This window comes from Narcine bancroftii, chromosome 3 (assembly GCF_036971445.1).
Source record: "Narcine bancroftii isolate sNarBan1 chromosome 3, sNarBan1.hap1, whole genome shotgun sequence".
Taxonomy (NCBI): domain Eukaryota; kingdom Metazoa; phylum Chordata; class Chondrichthyes; order Torpediniformes; family Narcinidae; genus Narcine; species Narcine bancroftii.
The window spans coordinates 156480058-156505301 of NC_091471.1; the positions used below are offsets into that span (position 1 = coordinate 156480058).

The 25244-nt window shown below is 34.9% G+C and overlaps 1 protein-coding gene across 6 annotated transcripts in view; it reads left to right on the forward strand.

Annotated features, from left to right (window-relative positions):
• LOC138757736 (flavin reductase (NADPH)-like) overlaps positions 1-19161 on the forward strand; it is a 45276-nt gene extending 26115 nt beyond the window's left edge. For 2 of the 6 annotated variants that reach the window (XM_069925505.1, XM_069925501.1), the window contains exons 2-5: positions 11403-11545; positions 11761-11962; positions 13129-13296; positions 18986-19161. In XM_069925505.1, the coding sequence (XP_069781606.1) occupies positions 11411-11545; positions 11761-11962; positions 13129-13296; positions 18986-19143 (663 nt within the window). In that variant the 5' untranslated portion in view covers positions 11403-11410 and the 3' untranslated portion in view covers positions 19144-19161. Of the gene's footprint in view, positions 1-5910; positions 5948-10334; positions 10447-11402; positions 11546-11760; positions 11963-13128; positions 13297-18985 lie in introns of all 6 variants that reach the window. The other 4 variants (XM_069925503.1, XM_069925500.1, XM_069925502.1 and 1 more) reach the window with 4 other exon arrangements.
• Positions 19162-25244: the final 6083 nt, after the last annotated feature.

A 25244-nucleotide genomic window follows, 5' to 3' on the forward strand; every position in this document is an offset into this window, starting at 1 on the left:
AAAGTAAAAACAATGGGGGAAAAAGAAGAACAGTCACCGGAAAAGAAAGAAGACGGCCTTATCTGCATGAAGGAACAGGGAGCCGTGGTGGCGAAGAACACTTGTTCTCCGAGGTTGGTGTTGGCCCTGTAGAGTCGCGACCCCGACAGGTGGACTGCAAAAATGGCTCTCTGAGCCAAACAAAAGTGTGCAACTGTACTTGCGCGAGGAGTCGCGCATGGGCAGTGTGCAATTTAAGGTAAAAGAAAACACCGACGGAAGGGGGGCTCAGCCGAAGAGCGGGCAACCACAGCGCGATACAGTATAATTGGTTACACAGGTAATATATCACGCCTCAAAAGTTAAAAGATTGGGTTCCAACATTATCAGATAGAAGTTTTTGCTGTAAGAAGGAAATGGGAACAACATTATATGCAATATGGGCAGGATGAAAGTGAAAATGTTTTGGGAAGATCTAAATCAGATAGTAAGTAAAATCACAAAAAATAACATACCAAAAAATCCAGAGATCTTTCTTCTAAGTAACATAAGAAATAAGGAATTAGACCTCAAATTGGATAAAACACAAAAAAGATTTATTATGATAGCCTTAGCAGTAGCAATAAAATGTATAATTTCAACTTGGAAAATGGAAGAGAGCCTGAATACAGCAATGGTACATGGAAATGAATAAATGTTTTCCATTGGAAAAAATAACATATAATTTTAAAAATAAAGTCACATTATTTGAACAATTTTGGGAACCGTACATGGAATATAACAGAGAGGGCTTGCCTCGGACCTCCACCCCCTAAAATGATAAGAATACAAAACGACTTGATCCAGTGTGTAAAAGTAGATGATACATTTTTCTTGTTTATTTTTCATTGTGTGAAGACATTGTTTCGTGGTTTTATTGTATATGTTGAATACTTATTGGTTTTGGAGGGGGGTGGGAAGTGGGGAGGGAGGGTAGGGGGAAAAAAAGGGAGAAAATGCCTCTGTGTATATTTAATGAGAAACGTTTGTATATATTTTGGTTGATATGGTTCACAGTGTGAAAAATTTAAAAATATATATTTTTTAAAATCCAGCAACGTTGAAGATTTTAATGCCGGGCAAAGGAAATAAATTCTTTCAGAATGTGATGGAAGCTGAAGAATTCACTGCTGATCTCTCAATTGTTCAGAGGGAGTGAAGTTTTTAAGACTTGTTATTGTTCTGCAGTTTTCCATTGGAATGATTTTATTGGCTGTTTAAGCCACGAGGAGAGATATAAAATATCTTAAATGGTTATTTTTCTCCTCTATGTATACATTATTATATTATCAATATAACATAAGTATACTTTTTCTTTTTCCTTTTATTTCTTTTTAGGTAGGGATTTGAATTATGATTTAACAATTATTTAATAGTACCAGGAGAGTTGGGGAGGGGAGGAGGTTCTGACCTCTAGTGTGCCATGTGGGTAGTTGTGACTTTTGGTCACAACCCATAAAATAGAGTGTAATGGTATTGGACTATATTTTTCTGACACCTATTGGGAGGGATTTTTCACATATTTACAGAGAAATGTATTTTTACATGTTTATTGAATTTGTTTTCTTTATCTTTTTTCATTCATTTGCTTTATCTGGATTTTGGGAGGAGAGGCACTTGAGTGCACTGGAAATTTTGCAATGGTGTTAGGGGAGGAGATCTGCGGGCAGAGGCAGAAATAAAATTGCAACTGGATGATGAGTAATACGCTTAAGTTTGTACATTATAATGTTTATGGTTTGAAAAGGACCGCAAAGAGAAAAAGGATTTTAACATATTTGAAGAAATTGGGTGTAGATAAGGTTTTTTTGCAAGAAACTCTCTTAACAGAGAAAGAACATTTGAAATTAAAAACAGACTGGGTTGGACATGTAGCAGCTTCTTCTTTTAATTTAATAAAGAGGAGTAGCTGTTTTGTTTGAAAAGAACATACCAATAAAAATAAAAAATATAGTGATAGATCCTGCGGGGAGATACATGATGGTCCATTGCCAAATATTTTCCAAAATGTGGACTCTGTTTAACCTTTTTGTACCAAATTTAGATGATGAGTGATTTATACAAGAGACTTTCTTGAACTTAGCAGCAGAACATGATAACATCTTGGTAGGAGGAGACTTCAGTTTCTGTTTAGACCCAATCTTAGATAGAACCACAAGAGGTACAGCAAGAACAAAAGCAACGAAAGCAACCTTAAAAGCAACGAAAGCAACCTTAGCTGTGATGAAAGATTTAAATTTGATAGATATTTGGAGGAAAATCCATCATAGGGAGAGGGACTATTCTAGATTTATTTTTAATATCTGCTCAACTATTAGGTAGGATATTGGATGTGAAATATAAAGCTAGAATAGACTATTACAATGTCATTTAAAGAGAAATCGGTATATCGATTAAATTAATATTAAATTCAATATTATTGAAAAGGAAGGACCTTTGTGATTTTGTTAGGAGACAAATTAGGCCTTTTTGTGAAAATAAATTCATAATTTGGGATGCATGAAAAGCATATCTGAAAGATCAAATTTAACTACTATGATTAAGCAGGTTAATGAAATAGAACAGTTGGAACAAGAGGTAACAATGTTGGAAAAAGACCTTCTGAAACAATGCTTAGTAGACAAGCATACACATTTAACCAATAAAAAGCTTCTAGTTAATATATTGTAAACTTACAGAACCGAAAAAGTGATCACAAGAACTAAACAGAAGTATTTTGAATTAGGGGAATGTGCACATAAAGTGCTTGTGTGGCAATTGAAAGCTGAACAAGCTTCAAGAATGATTAATGCAATAAAAGATTATTCTAATACTGTGACTTATAAACCCCGAGAGATAAATTAAACTTTTTAAAAAACTTCTGTTCGAAACTTTATAGCTCAGAGGATGAGGATAAAATAGATAGGTACTTGTTGAACATAAATCTATCCTCACTAAGTTTAGAAGAGCAGATAGAGCTGAGTGCTCAATTTACACAGGTATAGGTAAAACAGGCAATAAGTTCATTACAAAGTAATAAATCCCTAGGGGAAGATGGTTTCCCCCTGAGTTTTATAAGGAATTCAAGGAGGAATTGATCCCAATCTTTATGGAAATATTGGATCAACCTGCAAGGACAAATACCTTACCAGATACATTTTCTATAGCAAAAACTTAATGTAGTACTGAAAAAGGATAGAAATCCTTTAAAATCTTCCTCATATAGACCAATTTCGTTATTGAATGCAGATTACACAATAGTGGCAAAAACTTTGGCAAACAGAATTACTAATTTATTGCCTAAATTAATAAATATGGATCAGACTGGATTTGTTAAACAAAGACTTTCGGTAGATAATGTAGCTAATCAGTATTATTCATGCAGCACAAAAAAAGGAAAGATCTGAATGTAGCTGTAGATTTAAATGCTGAAAAAAGCCTTTGAAAGATTAGAATGGGATTTTTTTGTTTAAAGTCTTGGAAAAATTTGGGTTCAGCCAAACCTTTATAAATTGGATTAGGGCATTATATCATAACCCTAAAGTGAAAGTGGTAACTAATGGACAAATATCTAGTCCTTTATCTTTGGTGAGATCCAGCAGACAAGGCTGTCCCTTATCTCCAATATTTATTCTAGCTGTAGAGCTATTGGCTGAGGTAGTTAGAAGTGATGTAGATATTAAGAGATTTAAGATTGGTCAAAAGGAGTATAAAATAAGTTTATTCACAAATGATATTTTGATCTATTTGATCAAACTGGAGATTTCACTATCTAAATTAAATTCAAGTTTGGAAGAATATGGTAATCCTTCAGGCCATAAGGGTAACTGGGGTAAATATGAGGTTATGCCTCTCACTCAAGGCAATTACAGTCTCTGCCAAAGGAATACTCATTTTAAATGGCCAAAAGGAGCAATTAAATATTTGGGTATTCAGATAGATAATAATTTATACAAATTGAACTATGTACCATTGCTTAAAAAAGAGGACTTAAAGAAATAACATTAGTAGGCAGAGTAAATTGTATTAAGATGAACATTTTTCTGTGAATACAATATCTCTTTCAAACGTTGCCAATATTGTTACCACAAAAAAATTTCAAGGATTGAAAAAACATATTAGAATTTTTTTTGTGGAAAGATGTCTAGGTTATCCATAGATTATCCATAGAAAATTTAACATGGAAGTATGAAATGGGAGAATTGCAACTCCCTCATTTTAAAAAAAACTACTACCAGGTGGCTGAATTGAGATTTCTTCCTACTTTATTTGAAAGATCGAAAACACAATCTTGTGTTAAAATAGAACAGGATAAGATAGGAGAGAATTTAGCAGAAGAGTTTATTTATAAATGGGATTCAAAATTGGTAACCTGTGTGAGAGAAGCACCCTTGCTTAAACATTTGATAAATATCTGGACAAAATTGAATGAAATTGGTTCAACGGGCAGTATCTCTCCTAAAGCACCTCTATTTCAAAACAATCTTATATCTTTTACAACGGATAATCAATTTATGAATATTTGGTTCCACAATGGAAGTAGAACAGTGGAAGATTGTTTTGAACAAAGTCAATTGATGTCATTTCAACAATTAAGAGATAAATATGAAATATCGCAAAATACACTTTTTTGTTATTTGCAACTGAGAGGATACTTGTGAGAAAAGTTAGGGACTAATATGATGTTATCGACTTGCAGTGAGATGGAGCTTCTTATTAAGAGAGGTTGTACTAAAAAGTTTATCCCCTCTGTAATGTACCTCTCACTACAGGCAGGTATTCCAAAAAAGGAACTTCATAAGCCAAGACAGAAATGGGAGGAGGATTTGAATATTGATGATTGGTGAGAAAAGATGGGCTGAACTCTGCCATGACTGGATGACAAATATTATTAATGTTAGATGTAGCTTAGTTCAATATAATTATTTATATTAACTATACTTTAACACCTCTAAAACTGCATAAAATGAAATTGGATTTATCAGATCAATGTTTTAGATGTGGTGGTGAGATAGGTACCTTTTTACATTGTACGTGGTCATGTCTAAGGTTAGATCTTTTTGGGAAAGTTTTTGGGACAAATTAAGGGTATTGCTTTTCCACAAAATCCAGATTTATTTTTATTGAGGAACATAGAAGGAACAAGATCTAAATTAAAATTATTATTTCACCAAATTAAGTTTGTTAAAATTGTTTTAGCGGTGGCACAAAAGTGTATTGGTGTGACTTGGAAGTCGGATGTCCATCTAGGTATGGAAAGATGGCACTCAGAGATACAAAGTTGTATCCCTTTGGAGAAAATTACATATAACCTGAGAAATAAGTATTCATTTTTTGTACAGATTTGGAGCCCGTACATGCAAAAGTTAGTGATAAATATGTAAGTGTGCTTCCAACCTCTTTAGTCCTGTCTTGATCTTCTTCCCTAAAAGCCATGTACATATATCAATGCTGTATGACTCCAGTGTGCGAGCAAATCCAGACTGATGCTACTCTTTTTATCTTTGATTTTCTTTGGGTTTTTTTTTCTGAACAACTATGTAATATATTTGCAGTTTTTATTTAGTGCGGGGGGGGGAGGGGAATGGAGAGGGGTTATAATTTCCATGTAATTATTTTACTTTCTATGTTATTCAGAAACTGCTTGCATCAATTGTTTAATTGCATGGTCTGAAACTTAAAATAAAATAGTCAAAAAAAGGATGTCTATTAAGCCCTTTATTATTTGATCTGGCGACTGAACCATTGGCAAGGACATCGTGGGGATATGGCAGATGATTTCCTACTTTACATTTTGAATCCAACCACCTCCCTTCCCCAATATTATGTCATTGCTATTACAATTTAGTCAATTCTCAGATTATAAAATCAATGTTCACAAAAGTAAATTTATTACATTTAATTTTTCTGCAGCAGTGTGTGGTGATTCTCCTTTTAAGATTGTATCAAGGTAAGTAAACTGATTTTTAACAAAGATTCAAAAGCATCTTTTTAAGAAGAATTATCTAGCTATGATTAATCAAGTGAAACATTCCCTCACCTTTGGCTGTATAAATTCTATTAAAATGAATATTTTGCCTAATTTTTTTTATACCTTTTTCAATCTGTTCCAATATTTTTTCCTAAATCCTTTTTTTAACTTACTTAACTAGGCCATATCATCTTACATATGCATCCTTGCCTTAATAAAGTTCTTCTTCAGAGGTATAAGAAAGATGGTGGAATGACACTACCTAACTTTAGATTTTACTATGGACAGTCAATATACAGAGTCTTATGCATTAGTCCTTCTTTCATAATCATTCTGACCAGCCATTATGAGTATCAATGGGGCTGAATTCCCCCCAAATTTTCCTAATTCAGTGCTTCTGGGCTCTTCACTTCCATTCTCAACTAAATTAATAGACAATCCAATTGTAAAAAAGGTAAAGGTTCCATTATTGTCACTTAATACTACATTTAGATTGTAACATACATGAAATTCTTTAACTTTTGTCTACCATATGGCAGACAGAGAGTCACTACTTTGTCCAGTGCCCCTCACCGAAATCCACAGCACCTATTAAATATTCTATGAGAATTTAGAAAACATTTTGCATTTCATAATTTTTCTCTCAAGTCCTATTGTACCCAATCACTTTTTTTCAATCCGCTTCACATGATGATATTTTTCAGAGATGTATTCAAAGCTTTACGGATCTGTTAATTGATGGAAAGTTTGTCTCACGAGATGGTGACCAAAAGATTGAGAAAGGGGAGTGTTGTCAGAGATGGACCAAGTGAATTTAAATATTAATTTTCGAGGTTGCCAATGGAACCTTTCTTTGTTATTGAACCCTAACAGTGGATTTGTGAAATTGAAATAAACACATTTTTAACTGCTTATAGCTGCTTTTGTTGTGAACTCTACTATTTTGTTAAATCTGGATTTGTATAATTTGCAAATATTTAATCAGCATAGAGTCTGAACAAGAGTGATGGTAGACAATTTCAGGATTGCAGTCTGAAGAAAATTAATTTTTTGATATCTAGATAAGATTTAATTCTGACCATTACAAGCAATGTGGTTAAACATTCATGTATGTGCACATAGTTAATGAGCTTGGGGGATTAAAAGACAATTTCTGCTTTGTAGACGAGCAACAGAAATTTCATACAATCACAGAACCAATCTCCAATGAAACTTTTATATTTTTCTGTAATGATATAATCTTGCTTTTGTTCTGGAAGTGATATTCGTGAAAATCTGTTATGAAAAAAATATTTGAGGTCAGATCTATTTTAGTGTGATAGAAAACTATCACGCAAACACATTTTCAAAAACATAGTCTAGTATTATCCAAGTTTGAACGGGGCACAATGGGGCAGTTATAGTGTATTTCAAAAAGAATGCATGGAGAACGTGTGATAAATCGTGGAATTCAATCAAAAAAACTAAATAGGAAAAATAATAATCTCTCATCTGTAGTTGGAGGAATATATTGCCCACAATACTGTTCATTGAATTTTTTCTACAAGATGGAAAACCAGGTGAATTGTTCTATGAGTAAATTTTGATCAAAGATTTTAAAAAATCCTTTTCAATAATCAAAATGTTTGAAAGCATTTTTTTTAAACTTCCATGCATATATATGCATTTATTTGTCTAGCATGTGTATTTTCCTATCACTCAAGAGTTACTGTGGATCCAAAATATCAAATCCCCAAGTTCAAAGTGAAATTTTCAGGCTTATTGTCATAGGAACCAAGGTGTAGTGATAAAGTTTATGTTCTGAGCATCCCACACATAATTTAGAACAGAACTGCAGTTACAGAGATCAGTTCGTACAGAAAAAAGGCAACATAATTTTAACTAGTGTTCATTCAGGAGACTGATAATGATGGAAGAGTTTACTGTGTTTGACTTTGGTGGTGAGGGATCTCACACTTATGAACCTTCCTCCCCACAGGAGGAGAGTGAAAAGAGTGTGGTGGAGGTGGGATATCTTTTATTATATTGGCTGCTTTTCCATACCAATGGGAAGTGTGGATGGATTGAATATAAGAGGTGGATAGAAGTTGTGTGATTGTCTGACACAACTCTCTGCAGTTTTTTGTGGTCTTGATTAGAATAGTTCTTATACCATGTAGTGTTACACCTTGACAGGACAGTGACATGTTGGTATCTCCAACGATTTGAAGAGTGCTTGGCTCATTGGAGATCCCGAGGCAGGCTGTGTAGAAAAGTGACTGGGTGTAAGCATTGGTGCAGACTGTGTTGTGTAACTACTGATTTCAAGAGAATAATAATTCCTCTTCTGTGATTTGTTGTCCTGGATGGAAATAAACTGCAGATTTGACTTTAGAAGGACTACATTTTGAACGAGGATCTGCTACTTTGTACGATTCTGTGATGTATTTCTCCAATCAGGGAACAAGGGAACCTGGGCACTTGCCATCTCAAGTGCACCTCCAATACAACTTTTAAGCTGTGCAGAAATGCAATCATCAAAATGAGAAAATGTCTAATGTTGCAGGTTTTATTTTAGCATTTATAACTGGAGCAAAATTACAAAGTTTCCTCACCCCATTATTAGAGGCTTATATTAAGTTGCCTGATTTTCAGAATCATTCAATTTTAGTGCAGTGCAAGGAGTAATTTAAACCCTCTTGGATCAGGACTGGAATGGTGTCGTCGCAAATATTACATTAGTTAAATAAAAAGTAGTTCCTTGTATCAAACTTATTTATTGGTGCATAATGAGAGGAAGACAAAAACTGTGGGTATAATCAAATCTCTAAAAGTTGCCTTTGAAAAACTTATTAGGAATAAAATTATATTGGAAAATTCCAGATTAAGCAGAAATATTGCTTTATGCATTGAAATTTTCTTTTGTGCTCAGTTATAGGAACAGGAGTAGGCCAAAAATGGCCCATCGAGCCTGCTCCGCCATTCAATACAATCATGGCTGATCTAATTTATGACCTAACTCCACCTACCTGCCTTCTCCCCATATCCCCTAATTCCTCTATCATGTAAAAATTTATCTAACTGAATTTTAAATATGTTTAATGAGGCAGCCTCAACCACTTCCCTGGTTAGAGAATTCCAAACATTTATTACTCTCTGGGAAAAACTATTTTTCCTCATCTCTGTCCTAAATCTACTCCCCCGAATCTGGAGACTGTGTCCTCTCGTTTTAGTTTCCCCGGCCAGCTCAAAAAACCTTCCTACATCTATCCTATCCATACCCTTCATAATCCTATATGTTTCTATAAGATCTCCTCTCATTCTTCTGAACTTGAGCGAATACAATCCTAGACTATTTAATCTTTCATTATAAGTCAACCCCTTCATCCCAGGGATCAACCTAGTAAACCTCCTCTGGACTGTCTCCAAAGCCAGTATATCCTTCCTCAAATATGGAGACCAGAACTGGACACAGTACTCCAGGTGCGGTCTCACCAGTACCTTATACAGTTGCAACATTACCTCCCTACTCCTGAATTCAATTCCTCTAGCGATGAAGACCAACATTCCATTTGCCTTCTGAATAACCTGCTGCACCTGCAACCTAACTTTTTGTGATTCATGCACAAGCACTCCCAAGTCCCTCTACACAACAGCATGCTGTAGTTTTTCACCCTTTAAATAATATTCAGCTCTTTTATTTTTCTTGCCAAAGTGGATAACCTCACACTTACTAACATTGTACTCCATCTGCTAGACCTTTGCCCACTCATCCAACTTAACTATATCCCTCTGCAGACTCTCCACATCCTCATTAGAATTTGTTCTTCCACTCAATTTGGTGTCATCCGCAAACTTGGCTACACCACATTTTGTCCCCTCCTCCAAGTCATCAATGTAAATAATGAACAGTTATGGGCCTAACACTGACCCCTGCGGCACTCCACTTACCACTCTCTGCCAACCTGAAAAACTCCCATTTATCCCGACTCTCTGCCTCCTGTCAGACAACCAATTTTCAATCCAGGCCAATATACTTCCCCGGACTCCACTTTACTGTAACTTACTGATAAGTCTCTTGTGCGGCACCTTATCAAACGCTTTCTGGAAATCCAAATATACAATATCAACCTGTTCCCCTCTATCCACCGCACTCATTATATCCTCAAAGAATCCTAACAAGTTTGTCAAACAAGATCTTCCCTTTCTAAAACCATGCTGCGTCTGCCTGATTGAACCCTTACATTCCAAAAGTTTCACTATTTCACCTTTAATGACGGCTTAAAGCATTTTTCCAACTACAGATGTCAAGCTAATTGGCCGATAATTTCCAGTCTTCTGCCTACATCCCTTCTTAAAAAGTGGCGTGACATTTGCTGTTTTCCAGTCTGCCGGGACCTGCCCAGAATCCAAGGAATTTTGGTATATGACCACCAATGCATCAACTATAACTTATGCCATTTCCTTCAGAACCTTTGGATGCATATCATCAGGACCAGGTGATTTGTCTGGCTTTAGTCCCATTACTTTCTCCATCACTACTTCCTTTGTGACAACTATTTTATCAAGGCCCTCCCCAACCTTCGCATCCTTAACTCCGCACTTGGGCATGCTGGACGTGTCTTCCACCGTGAAGACTGACACAAAATATTTGTTTAATGCCTCGGCCATTTCCTCATTTTTTGCTACCAGTTTTCCTTTCTCATCCTCCAAGGGTCCTATGTTAACTCTGGCCACCCTCTTCTGTTTTATATATTTATTGGATTTTTTGCTTTCTGTTTTTATATTTTGTGCCAATATACTTTCATAATCCTTTTTCCCATTTCTTATTACCCGCTTTGTAACCCCTTGTTGTCTCTTAAAGTTTTCCCAATCTTCCAGTTTCCCACTGCTCTTTGCAGCTTTGTACACCTGCGCTAAATTTAGGTATAATTTAGTTATACTCTAAATTATTCAAAAGTAAATGATATAATGTTCTGGAACCTGAAAATTTCAAAAGACATTCACCATTAACAAACATTATATTATGGCTGCATGAAGATGGGTAGCGACTTAGAAAGATAGAGCATTCTTCCTGCATTCGTTGATCACTCATAATCATGTCACTCAGATCTAGGTGAGAACACCATTTCATTTTGAGCAGTACATTTCAATTATGACTCTGCAAACTCATTACACGACAAATATTTGCTGCCAATTAAAAGTACCTGTGTTCCCATTAGTTTGGCCCTTTTACTGAAGTCAAAATGCAAAAGTGTAGTACCTTGTATTGCCATATCCTGCATTCAGCTCACCTGCCTAAGTACTGTGGTTTGAAGAGAATGTCTGAGTTCTTACAATTGAATCCCCGATTGTGAAAATGGTTTGGAGTTTACATGGAATTTATTAGTCTGTGTAAACCTGCATTTGAAATTATAAATATCTATAGATTGTGTAACTTGTTTGCCTTTTCTAGGCTAAAGAATGAAACTCTTGGTATTTGGTGCCACAGGACAAACAGGCCAGTTTCTGGTGAGACAAGCCCTACAGCAGGGCCACATGGTGACAGCTGTCGTAAGAACTCCCAGCAAGCTCACCAATAACCATGACAACCTGAAGGTAGTTACCAATGTCACAGAATTATTTTTTAGAAAGCAAATGGTCCATGCTAATATATGTAGATTCTTCAAATGAGAAAATTGTACTTAATTTATTGTACTTCTAAAAGCTTGTGTGTGTGTGTGTGTGTGTGTGTGTGTGTGTGTGTGTATACAGTATATTATAATTTGTAGCCTGATCAAACTGTTCTTATACATTTATCAATTCTTTTACAGATTGTAGAAGCAAATATCTTCTCAGCCAACAGCCTTACAGAGCACTTTGTTGATCAGGATGTTGTCATATCTTGCCTTGGTTTCCCAATAAGCATAATTTCTCAAATTACTGAATATACAGAATCAATGAAAGCTATTGTTGCTTCAATGCGCCAGGCAAAAGTGAACCGAGTTATAGCAATGACATCTTGGTACACACAAAGTGAGTTATTAATCCATTATATACATCTGTGCACAATGAACACTGTTTATGTAAACCCATTAGGACAGAACAACAATACTGTTGCTTTTGGAAGGTAGTGAATGTTCTATTATAAATTTAGTGTAGGAATTTAAATGGATATTTACCTGTTCTGGTCCATTTATCCATGCTCTTCAATTATACCTCACAGGAGGGTGACATTCAATCTCAAATCTTCATGTACATTCACCAAGAAAGCTGACTAGTATATTCAAGGATCAATTGGGTTGAGAATGTTACCATGATCAGAAACACACGATCTTGTGCATGCACGCTGACAGCACAGCTCAGAGCTGTTCGTTGCAAGAAATGAAGAGGCTTTGTAGCAGGTGTGACAAGATTTAAATAGTACCTGAATGAAATTGAGGTTTCAACATTTACTCATTTATTACATTTAAAGAGTAGAAAAATAATGATTACCAACCAAGTCACTTCTCTGGATATCATATGAAGTAACGTTTCAGTTGTGAGAAAACTACTCTGTGAACATACTGTAATAAAAAAAAATATGGAACCATTAATTCAAAAAAAGCTGAAAAATCCAAAATTGTAAGGCACTTTGGTCAGCATTAGAGTTGTGATCTCATTGTTACAGTTGTACAAATCATGGATTAGAGTGCACTCAGAGTGTGGTGTTCAGTTCTAGTTGCCTAGCATTAGGAAAGACGTGATTAAGCCCGAGAGGGTGCATAAAAGATTCTTAAAATCTGGCCGGGCCTAGAGGTCTTGAGTTATAACAAGTGATTCTATAGGCTGGGATTGTTTTCCCTGGAGCGAAGGAGGCTGTGGGGTGACTTTTTAGATTTTTATAAAATTATGATAGTCACTGCCTTATCCTCCAGGTAGTAGAGTCTACAACAAAAGGTTTAAAATGAGATTTATGAAGACCTGTTTAAAGGCGATTCAATATGGAGACATAATCACTGAGAATATCCAAAGAGAGGTTGATAGACTTTTAGATATTAAGGGAATCAATCGACATAGGGAAGTGATGCTAAGATCGGCCATGATCTCATTGAATATCAAAATAGGTGTGAGAGTTCAAATTGGCTACTTTTGTTTCCATTCTTAAACCAAATAAATATTATAGGCCTTTTTCAATTCAATTCACTGTACATAATTTACAGCCGAGAGTGCAGAAAATGCCTCCTGGATGGTGCGATGGATGCTGATCCCCATAATCCGTAATATACTAAAAAACATGCACGAGATGGAAGATTATTTGAAGCAGGAGTGTGATGATCTCGACTGGACTACAGTAAGACCTCCAGCACTCAAGACTGCTCCAGAAACAGGTATGAATCTTGATTTTAAATTCTATTTTCCTCTATAAGGGTATCCTGTATTGCACTCCGAGCTCCCATTCAAGGATAGGCATCCCATCACAAATTCATATTTTGTTCACATAATTTAAAAATAAAATATTGAATTGTTCTTTTTGACATCTGTTGGAAAGCCCTTTCCTGGATTTGAGAATGAGACCAACTCATGCAGTTCCTGTCAATGACGTGCTGTCTATGATTCCAATGTAGAAACAGATTAGTAAAATTTAAGTCTGTTACAGTTTGAGTGAAGGAGACTCTTTTCCCAGTTCCTGTGCAGCTGACCTCTGACCTGCAACTGTGGCCCATGATTTTTGATCTTCCAAGATGAGGAAATGGTCTCCTAGCATCTCTCCAGTCAACCCCCACTGAGAATATTGTAAATCTCAATATGATCATCCTTTATTCTTCTCAACTCCGAAGAGTATTGAGCAATTTTACTTGATTTCTTCTCAGGGTACAAGCCTCTCACCCCAAAGCAACCTAGAACGATCAATGCCATAGGCAAGTAGCTAGCATGATACTTCCAAGATAAATGCAACACGATATCCGTACTTTCATACTCAAGTGCTTTAACTTTGTTTTTTTTTCTTTTTCTGATTGTTTGTTGTGTCTGCATCTCAATGTACCAGCACACCAAGATCCGTTCTCAATTATTAGTGTCTTAGAGTTAAAAAATATATTATTTTGCTATTCTCCTCCACTAAATAACCTGATATTTTCTCACATTTATCTCTCTCATCTCATCCATTATTTTCCTTCCGAATGAGTTTGAAGAATCTTTGTAAACTCCTCCCTGCTCTTGTCCCCATTTTGATTTGTTTTTAATCAGCAAATCTGGATACACTCCATGCCTACGCAATTAGTGTAAATTCTGCATTGCTCAGAGTTCAAGATTGATCACCAAGGTATTCCACTTGTAGTTGGAACTAATCCGCTGAATAATCTGCTGGAAGTATTTTTGTTCTATTGTTTTTTCCCTTGAGTTTGTCCATTCTGAGCTTTAAAAGGTGGTGCAAACATTAAAAAGCTTATAATTAAACAGAGGTGACAGAAGTATGCAGGTGAGTTGTAACATGACTGCATAAAATGTACATGATGTGGCACTTTCAATGTGACACCATATCTGTGCTGGAAGTGTGAGTGGATATGGTTCCCAGTGATTACAATGATTAGAAACCTTAACTACAAGATAATCAAAAGATGTCAGGAAGGTAATCCGGGAAGAGGCATTCTTTTAGGTTCCATTATTATGATTAACTGATATTATCTAGTGTTTTTGTGAAGGAATCACTGTCAAACACAGTAGTTAACTTGTAACTTAAATTGATTTCCTTTCTTTGGTTTAGTTTTTCTGCAAAAGGATTTTAAATTCAATTACTTTTTAATTGCAAATGAATTATTTTGAAATTTGAGCCAATTCGTCATCAGAGCCTGACTGGAACACCCCTGTTTTTGTTTTAATTATAAATTATGAAATTTCTGACCAACTCCACTCGGGGTTAACTCAACACAACAAACTGGCAGAGAATTGTGATCAATATGTCCACTGCTTAATTTTGCAGTTTGTTTGAAATCCATCCAAGATAAATTGGAATGGAATGTAAAACAAGCTGTGGTCTGATCCAATTACTTTCAAGTAAGGTGCTGTTGGTTAAGTTTTCCATGGCCGACAATCTGAAATATTGGAATATTATCCTGTGTAACAAGCTAAATAATTCTGCTGCATTAAAATGGATGTATTATCAGATAATTAGACCATGACCCAGCTTGGATGTGAGTTTCATTCCAGTGGCTAATTTTACATTCACTCCATTCAGTTTGCATCAATGAATTTCAGATTTTGCAATGAAATGCTATTTGAAGGTTTTGTTGTATTTAGGTATTACCAGACAAGGTGAACTTGTTATATTTTAAATACAAAATTATATAACTTTCCCAAGATATTTTCCCTTGTGTTGAGGTCATTGACACAATTGGTCCATAATTACTTTATCCTTCTACTACTTATGTTATGAATTATTTTGAGCTCCTGAATGGACTCTAGGTTTTCAATGCCATTCAAAGTGCTTCTTTCCATTTTGAGTGCTCATGGGCCAGTAATTCCCATAGGTTGATGGGGAAGCTACATTTTTTTCAAGGAAGCGCCAAGGACACCTTTAAATTGTCACTTCTGTTCACCTGCTGTAGTGGATCTGAGAACATGCATGCATTATCTCAACTGATAGATATTAAATTTATGAGGGTTCTAACAGATTTTACATAGAACAGTGCAAGACTGTTTTGAGATAGACCCTTCAGCTCACAATGATGTACCACTTATATAAATCTACTCCATGATCAATCTAGCCCTTCCCTCTGTAACCCGCATTTTAAATGCATCTATGTGCCTATGTAAGTTTTCGAAATAATCCCATTGTAACTCGATCCCTGCCAGGTAACCACCATTCTCGGTGTTTATACACCTACAGTGCCCTCCATACTGTTTGAAACAAAGACACTTTTTTTCCTTTATTTTCCCCTGCGCTCCACAGTTTTAAATTTGTAATCAAACAATTCACATGTAGGTAAAGTACACTTTCCAGATTTTATTCAAGGTTATATGTATACATTTTGGTTTGAAATTATAGCATAGGGCAAATAAAGAAAAAAAGTATCTTTGTCCCAGGCATTATGGAGGGCACTGTAACCTCTGACATCTCCCTAAACTTCCCTTCACTCATGTTAAACTGATGTCCTCCAGTATTAGCCATTGCTGCCCCAGGAATTCCCAATTTGAGATGGTGTGGACCAGCTTCAAGCTGTCATTCACTTTTTAAAAATTAAAGTATTATTTAAAGCCCCAACAAAATTATTTAAGAAAAATATTTTAAAATTATATTAATATTTTTGTTACTTTTTTATGGATACCTTAGGCCACTACTTTTCCTCAAACTTTTATCTTTTGGCTAAACAGCCGAGGAAAGACTTTTTTTTTAATACAATGTGTAGGGTTTGCTTGAACTTTTCCTTCTGCCACTAGCTTGCAAATTAATGTCCCCTACATGTGGATTAATGTCTCCTCTGGGCAAAGTGGGAACAAGAGAACACTTTCTAACGATGTTCTGATTGCATTCGAAAAGTGAAGATTAAGAAATGCAATAATGGAAAATTAGGTCCCAGAGAATATTCATGCAGATGAGGAAAATGTCTGGAGAACAATAATGACAAAATGATCTATGAAATAAAGGAAACAAAATTAAAACCTAATGAATTGTCTTTGCAGCGAACATGCTTAATGTTCATTTAATTTAACGTTTTGGTGCCGTTTGGGGTCAATGTGATCATTCAAAAATGGAAATAACTTGCCTGGTTATTATCTGGGATTTCAAAAGGAAGATTTGTCCCATTTACTGCAGAATGTTTTAACAGTGATATCCTTTTACCGAATCACAATGCTGAATTTGGCAGAACACACTTGTTCACTGGAATTCCTGTTGTGAGCTCTTGGAGAAGAATTTGAGGGAAAAAAAATATGCATTTTTTTTCAACAAGAAGCTTAACAAGATTGTCGGCGCTGAGGTCATTTGCACAGCTCTGTACCACCACACAGCCTTTCTGTGATTGAATTCTGTCTAATGGGAAGGTGGGAGCAGAACCACAGTTGCCCACCAAAATGCTTAAAAAGCTAAATTAGCTTATGCTGTTAAAACTATTCAAAAACTTACTTTACAATTAAATCAGACTAAAACATTGAAATACAATCAAATGATTAAAAATGTATATGATCTTTCATTTTATCAATATTTCCATTAAAATATGGAGGGAACTCCTCGTAGCAGATGTCCTGCCCAGTACATCCACTCTGCCACTGAACTGCATGAAGGCATTCAGAAAATTGCCAGCAGACTCCAGAATTGGTATGCTGGCTCTTGCACAGGAAAACACTGGCAGCTACACATGAAACTGCTAGCATTTCTCTGCAAAATCTTGCCCTGGTCATGCTGCCGTTGCTTAGGCACAGAACTAGTAAGAAGGCTGAATGTGGAAAAGGGAAATGGAATTTCATTCAGAAATGCAGTGGTCAAATCAGCAGTTTAAAATCTGAATTTGCAATTCAACCATTGGTTTTTCTGTTTTACATTTCTAAGTGGGGAGGATGAATCATTTAACACATTGGCTTTCCAAATCAGCAGGAATTTATAGATAAAATCAATGGAGAAGGCATCCATGTGCTGGCCTTAGCCATTGTCTTGCGGTCATGGGCAGAGCAATTCCTGTACCATGTGATAGGATGTTTTCAATGGTGCATCTGTAGAAGTTGTTAGAGGATGTTGGTGATGTACCAAATGTTCTCAGGCTTCAGAGAAAATAGAGGTGCTGGTGCATCTTCTTGGCCACTGCATCAACATGAATGGACCAGAACAAGTCACTGGAGATGTTTACTCCAGGATCTTAAAGCTATATCCTATTAAATACATTCTACGGCAAAAACACCAACCCCACCTCACCTCATTTTCTCTGACCAAGTCCATGCTTTCACTTAACTCTTCACAGCCACACATATTTGATCAACCCCAAGTTTTAATTTTCTGTCAGGTTGTGCTGAATATTCCCTCTACAGAAGATAGCATGAGGGCATCATTGTTGCCACACTTTGTAAAATTAAGTTTAGTGACCATGGATTATTGTGCATTGGATCCCAACCTACACTTCCGTTGGTATTTAGTCATTGCAATTAAATCTGCTGCCAATATTCATCAAATTCCTAATTGTATTTGCTTGGATTGCAAGTGACACATCATCAGTGTGAGTAAATCTCCATCCCGTGCCATGTGTAATGCAGGTACAGATACGTAGCTGTGGGCTGTCACCAATTGTCAACAAAAAGATGCAGAGTATGAGGTCCTGAATACTACATTACATTCCTGTCAGTCAGAGATGGAGTGAAGGCTAGAGGTGCTGCTGGGATAAGAATATCTCTGACATATGGACTGGCTTTATTTCATCAACAATTTAATAATGTAAAGGCTAAATAAGGCAAAGGCCATTATTTTGATCCTAACCCCTTCTTTTGTCTGCATGCAACGTTCCATGAGATCATGAGAATGATTCCTCTGAAGACCCTACTCCCTCAGAGCATACATCTTTCAGAATGTACAGTCATGCACAAATTCACACAGAAGCATCGTCTTGGTCAGTCGGGTAAATCATAATCTGAGAAGACTGAGTAGAGATAAGTGACAGAAATAAATCCACATCAGTGGCATAATATTAAAATTCTGGGGGACGGGGTGGGGGGGGGGGGGGGAAAGAGTTTTGTATGGTGGCACGTACACCAGAATCTCCTCATCGATCTGCAGAAATGATCAGCTCTCTCTTGACATCGAAATGTGCTTACATGAAATCTATAAGTCGGCATTCAGTTAAGGCTCCAAAAATAATGAATCTTAATCCTCCATTTCTTGTATTCAAACAAGAACTGTTGTAAACTTGGGCACAAAATGCATTTGCATATACATTCACAATGGAATTCTTCCTGTCATTTTTAATTATATTCATTTAAAATACTGCGGCATCAATTATTTCTATCTCAGTCCTCACGATCCTCATTCCAATGAAACAGTCCTTGTAAATGATTCATCAATTCTTATTTGTTCCTCTTTTTGTTTTTTTTGTGTAGATGAAGAAATAATCACGTATGATGGCTACTTTGTTCCGGATCAGCACGGAAATCCAATTACGAATTCAGTGACTCGAGGGGATGTTGCTCGTTTTATACTTTCCCAGCTAACTGTGGATACATGGGTGAAGAAGTCTGTGGCTATTGTAACAAAATAAAAGATAAATTTCTACATAGCAATGAAGCTTCTTTTCACCTACCAAATGCCCACAAGATTCTGAAAATGGATCTGTCTAAACAGATAAGACACTACAATAACAGCAAAATGAAAATAACGAAACAGACTTGATACCCTCATGTATCTGGGAATCAATGATTAACCCTAGTTTATATACAAGTATATAGTCCACATTCAGTTCAGAATATTTCTTACTTTAGCAATAACAAATCAAACAAGTATTTGCTTTTCACAATTGGATTATTTAGTGGAATTAATTAATTCAATGTTAGTAGAAAGCTGCACAAAATTAGAAAACCTAATGATATAAAAGTAGCTGATTTTACAAGGGATTTTAAGTGATGCACTGTATTGATTACCTTGCAAACGAGTTGATGAAGGAATTTGGATGTACAGTGAAACCTCATTAGAACACGGAATTGCTTTAGCGCGGGTGTCTATGGACCTCAAACATTGATTTTAGGATGCCAGGCTAACAGCCACAAACTCAAAAATGGACTCATGACTCATTTACAAGATGTGTATGTTAATATGTGGAGCTTAAAGGTCTCAAAGGTCTTATTACAGGGTTTGAGTTACAGTATTCTGTTTTCCTGCTTCCTGGATCATGACATGTATGCATCTGTTCCGCAACTCGGCTGTAATGCGATATGAAATCTTGGACCCCAACTACCATGTTCTAACAAGGTTTTACTGTAAAGGGAGAACAAAATAGTTAAGTAAAAAGAAAAAAAAACATTTTGGTAATGTATATCATTGGAATGAATAATCTGTATCAACCTGATACAGATTATGTTGAAAAGAAAAAGACTGCTGACTATCCAAAATAGAAGGTAATAGATATTCTGTTTATAAGATAACTTGCAAAATTAAAACATTTTATGGACTCAAAATGGAGGGGGTTTAATTTAAAAATAAATAATTTAGAAATACATCATGGTAACAGACCCATCCTGCCCACAAGTCCATCCCACCTAAATACACCCAATTAACCTACCAACCTTGTACACCTTTGGGACGTGGAGGAAACTAGAGCACCTGGGGAAAACCTATGAAGATACAAGAACGTACAAACTCCTTACAGACAGTGCCGGATTCAAACCTAGGTTTTTGTAATAGCGTTCTGCTAACCATGCCACTTTTATTATACTTTTATTTTAATATTCAATGAAAGCTTCCTTTAAACACATCTTCATTATACAGAAAAATAGCATTTAGTATTGTGTCAAGAGTTATCATAATCTTGTAGAGCTCGTCGAAAGAATCAAAGACGTTGATCCAAACCAAGGCTTTTATTAGCAAAAGACAGGAGCTCTTCACAGGTGGCCGATCAGTCCGGAATGATCCAACCTGGCTAGGGACACAACCCTTTAAGGCCCAGACAGTAGGCATGTCTAAGCTCTCAGCCAATCGCTGTAAGCACAGTCGAGATACTGTAACTATATACCCTATATACATTGGCGATAGATCTGTACTATCATAAATCTATTTTAAAGTTCGAAACACTAATTTAGGCTGAAAAATCAAACAGAAATCAGGAAAGGAAATGAAACAAGATAAGCTTGTTAAAATCTAGTTATAATTTATTTGGCAAGTTCATCATTATCCCAAAGTGGAAACTGCATTGCATTGATATTCAATTTGGAGCACAAGGCAAGTGTGACTTATGAACTGACTATTACATCCAGAAATATCACTTTGCTTTCATCTAGGCTTAAGATGAAACAAGGTGATGGACACAGCATCAGAACTAAGTCCTGATATATCGAAGGAATCACTTTGCACCAAATATTGTAGAGTGAGGGCATCTGAATAACTGAGTGAAAGAAAAAGTCAAAATGATCAGTTACTAAACTGCTAACTTGTTAAGTATAACATTTAAAGAAATTGAATTTTTAGAGTGAATTTAACAATTAAAACATTATTTGTAATTAAAATGCAGCCTGCAGTTTGGCACTTAAATTAATAAAGATTTTAGTATATTCACTGAACATCAGGATTAGATCGCTAGTGTCATCCTGTTTAAAATTAGTTGGGAAAAATATTTTGCATTGCATTTCTTACTTCAGCAGAATCACAGTATTTGGAAATGATATTGCAAACTTGCCATTAACTTAGTGCTTAGAATGGTACAAAGCAGAATTTTGGTGCTAATTAAAAGTACAGAACATCGGAATGTTTTCCTGAAGATGCAGGCCCAGATTCCAGAATTGCAAGTGCCACCAAGTTGGGTATCTGTATATTCATAGATTTGGAAGTGGTGTCTTTGCTAACTCCCCCTCATCAGTCTCCCCTTCAATGCCCACTGATGCTGGATTTCTGACAGAAAACTGGAGGCTACTCACAGCAATTTAAATGAGGAATATGACAGTATGATCTGCATCAGTTTAAATATAGTGCAGGCAACCCATTAGTTAATTTTTTATTTAGGAAAATTTTGTTAATGGATGGTCTTTTAATTGTATCTGAATACTATTCAGAAACATTGTGAATTTTATTAGTATTAACAATTGGTTAAATCAAGAGGCTTAACCAACCAGCAGTCATTTGTCCAGCTGCTTAGGGAGTGAAGCTGTTCTAGCCCCCATCTACAGCCCTGCAGGACTTAGCACTAATATCTCCCTTTTCTCGACCAGGTCATAATGCTTGGTGATAAGAATTCGGACTTGCTTCTGCCAGGTGTTTGCCAATGGGTCATCCACAAAAGGCAAATTCATCCTTTCCACAGAAGTCAGATGTGACCATAGGCAGCTTGCCACACCCTGGTCTTTTTTTAAAAAAAATTATTTAATTGTTTACATCATTGCAGGAAAAAAAATGAATAAAACGTCAATCAAATGGTAAAAAAAAGTACTTCTATATATTTTCTCCCCATCCCCTCTCCTACCCAAAAGTAAGAAAAGGAAAGAAAGAAACACCTACCATTTAATATACAATAATATTAGCATAGACCATCATTAATTCTTATTAAAGATTACTAATTAAAAAGAGTGGATAAGAGAGAAGAGGTGGATGGAAAATTATACATAAAATCCATATATGGTTTTCAAATACTATAAAATTTTTCAACTCTATTCCTTAAACTATATGTAATTTTTTCCCAAAGGTATACAATTTGGCATCTCATTACACCATTCTACTTAATAACACTTCTCTATCATCTTTCCATGATATCGCTATACATTTCTTTGCAGTTGCTATTGCAATACTTAGACATTTTTCTTGGTATTTGTCCAATTTCAATTTTATATCATTTTCATAAATATCTCCAAGTAAAAATATTCTTGGATCCCTTTAGTATTGCCCTAATAATAAACTCAGTTCATTCCAAAAGCTTTCCACTTTTTCAGACCACACTGAATGCAAAAATGTCCCCATTTCTTTTGCACATCGAAAACATTTATTTGAATAATTAGGATTAAGTCCATTTAACTGATGTGGAGTATAATACAATTGATGAAGAAAGTTATATTGAACCATTTAATATCTAACATTTACTGTATTCGTAACACTGTCAAACGAGCCTGCAGCTGACGTGGACATTTACCCCCTCCATAAATCTTCGTCCGCGAAGCCAAGCCAAAGAAGAACACTATCACAACATAATTTTGACCAAATCTCCTCCTGAATTTGTATATTTAAATATTTCTCCCATCAGATTTTTGATTTATGTAAATCTTTTTTCCTTACGGTATCTTGTAATTTTATATACATATTAGTAATAGATTTCTTAACTGCAAATGTATCTTATATATTCAAACTGACTCTGTTTAGGGAGTCTCAAATCTGCTCCCAGTCTTTTTCAAATACATTTTTAATTGATAATATGCAAAAATTGTATTATTATGTATTTTGTATTTATCTTTTAATTGATCAAATGTTAAGAAAAAAAGATCCTAAGAAACAATCTTTTATTCTCTGTATAACCTTTACTAAACCAATTATCAAATAAAGAATTATTCAAAGTTAAAGGAAGAAGTTGATTTTGTTTTAACAACATTTTTGGTAATTGATCATTTTGGATTCCTCTCTCAATATGAATTCTATTCCAGATGTTTAAAATATGTTTCAATACGGAAAAATCTTTAGTTCCTTTAAACGACTCACTATTCCATTTATACAAAATTAATTCCGGAATAGTTTCACCAATATTATTAATTTCTATTTGAACCCAAGCTGGTTTTTCATCCCATTGATAACAGGAGGACAAAACCCTCAATTGAGCTGCTTTAAAATAGTTCTTAAAGTTTGGTCGTCTTAGTCCACCCTGATCAAATTTCCACATTAATTTTTCTTTTTTATTGAAGACTTTATTTAAAATTTTATAACATGAATACAATAGAGAATTACATTTAAAGAAAAATTTTTTAAAAATTAAAATGGTATGATTACAATATTACATCAGGAAACTACACAAAATAATGCCCCCCCCCGTTAATTGTAACACAATATTAGTAATATAACTTAAAATTAGTCCAGCCCTCCCCCCCCAAATAAAGAGTGAAGAGTTAATAAAATTAACAATATTATATATGGAAAAAAAATACCCACTTACAAAAAAAGAGATAAAACTTAACCTAAAAAAAATAATTCTAACAACAAAAATTTTTTTTTATCAATACTAAAATATCACGCTTAAACATATATTTAAATCAAACTTAAATGCATATAATTAGCAAACGGAGTCCACTTTAACTTATAAAAAGACATCCTGTCCTGAATTGAAAAAGATATCCTTTCCATAGTCAAACAAAATTTCATCTCCAAATACCACTTATCTAAAGTTAATATATTTTTATCTTTCCAAGTAAGTGCTATACATTTCTTAGCCACGACTAAAGCTAAATAGATAAAGGAAATCTGATAATCCTCTAAATCTAAATCAATTAATGATTGCATGTTCACTAATAAAAATATATCGGGATCTAATACAAGATGGATATTATATAAACCATTAAAAATAGATTGAATACCTTTCCAAAACTGTTGCAATCGATCACAAAGCCAAACAGTATGCAAAAAAGTATTGGCCGTCTGATCACATCGAAAACAAGAATCCAACTTACTAAGACCAAATTTTTTAATTTCTCCGGCGTTAAATATAACTGATGAATAAAATTATAATCATCGCTAGTCTAGCGTTAATTAATTTCTGAATACTATTCTGTCAAATTTCCATCCAAGCTTCTTCAGCTATTTTATGTCCTAAATCTTTTTCCCATTTCAACTTATCTTTATCCCAGTCTTTTTTACTATCAATTTCTTGTAAAATACAATACAAATCAGATATATATCCATTTTTTGGTATTGAAAGTACATATTCTTCAAAACTAGATTCAGGTAATAAAATCATATGTCGACCACATAACTGTTTTACAAAAGATCTTAATTGATAATATACAAATATAGAATTTCCACTAATACCGTATTTCCTTTGTAATTCGTCAAAGGAACAAAAACAACCCTCAGAAAAATAATCAGATAAATTTTTTATTCCCTTCTTTTCCCATTGTTTCAAAGTGGCATTGGAGACCATAAAAGGAACAAGGTGATTATTATATAATGGCAATCTTCCAGAATATATATTTTTAAGTCCCAATTTTTTAAGTTTACTTGTCCATAAATTCAATAAATGTTTCAATATTGGCACGTCGTAAGTTCGTAATAAATTTTTATTCCATCAAAACAAAAACTCATGAGGACATTTTTCTAAAATAACTGCCATTTCTATCTTTACCCAACTAGGTGGGTCGTCCATATTCATTAATGCACTAAGAAATTTAAATTGAGCAGCTTCATAATAATGCTGAAAATTCGGTAATCTTAAACCAATTCTTGACATCTTTCCATTCCAAAGAAATTCACTAATTATTTTATTCAAGTTTTGAAAGCAAGGTTCATGTACTTGAATGGGCAATGATTGAAACAAATATTGTATTCTTGGAAAAAAATTCATTTTAATATAATTCACTCATCCTATTTCCATTATTGGTAAATCCATCTTTTCAAATCCTCTTCCAATTTTTTTTAACAATGGCAAATAATTTAGTTTAAACAGATTACTGCTATTTCTATTAATTT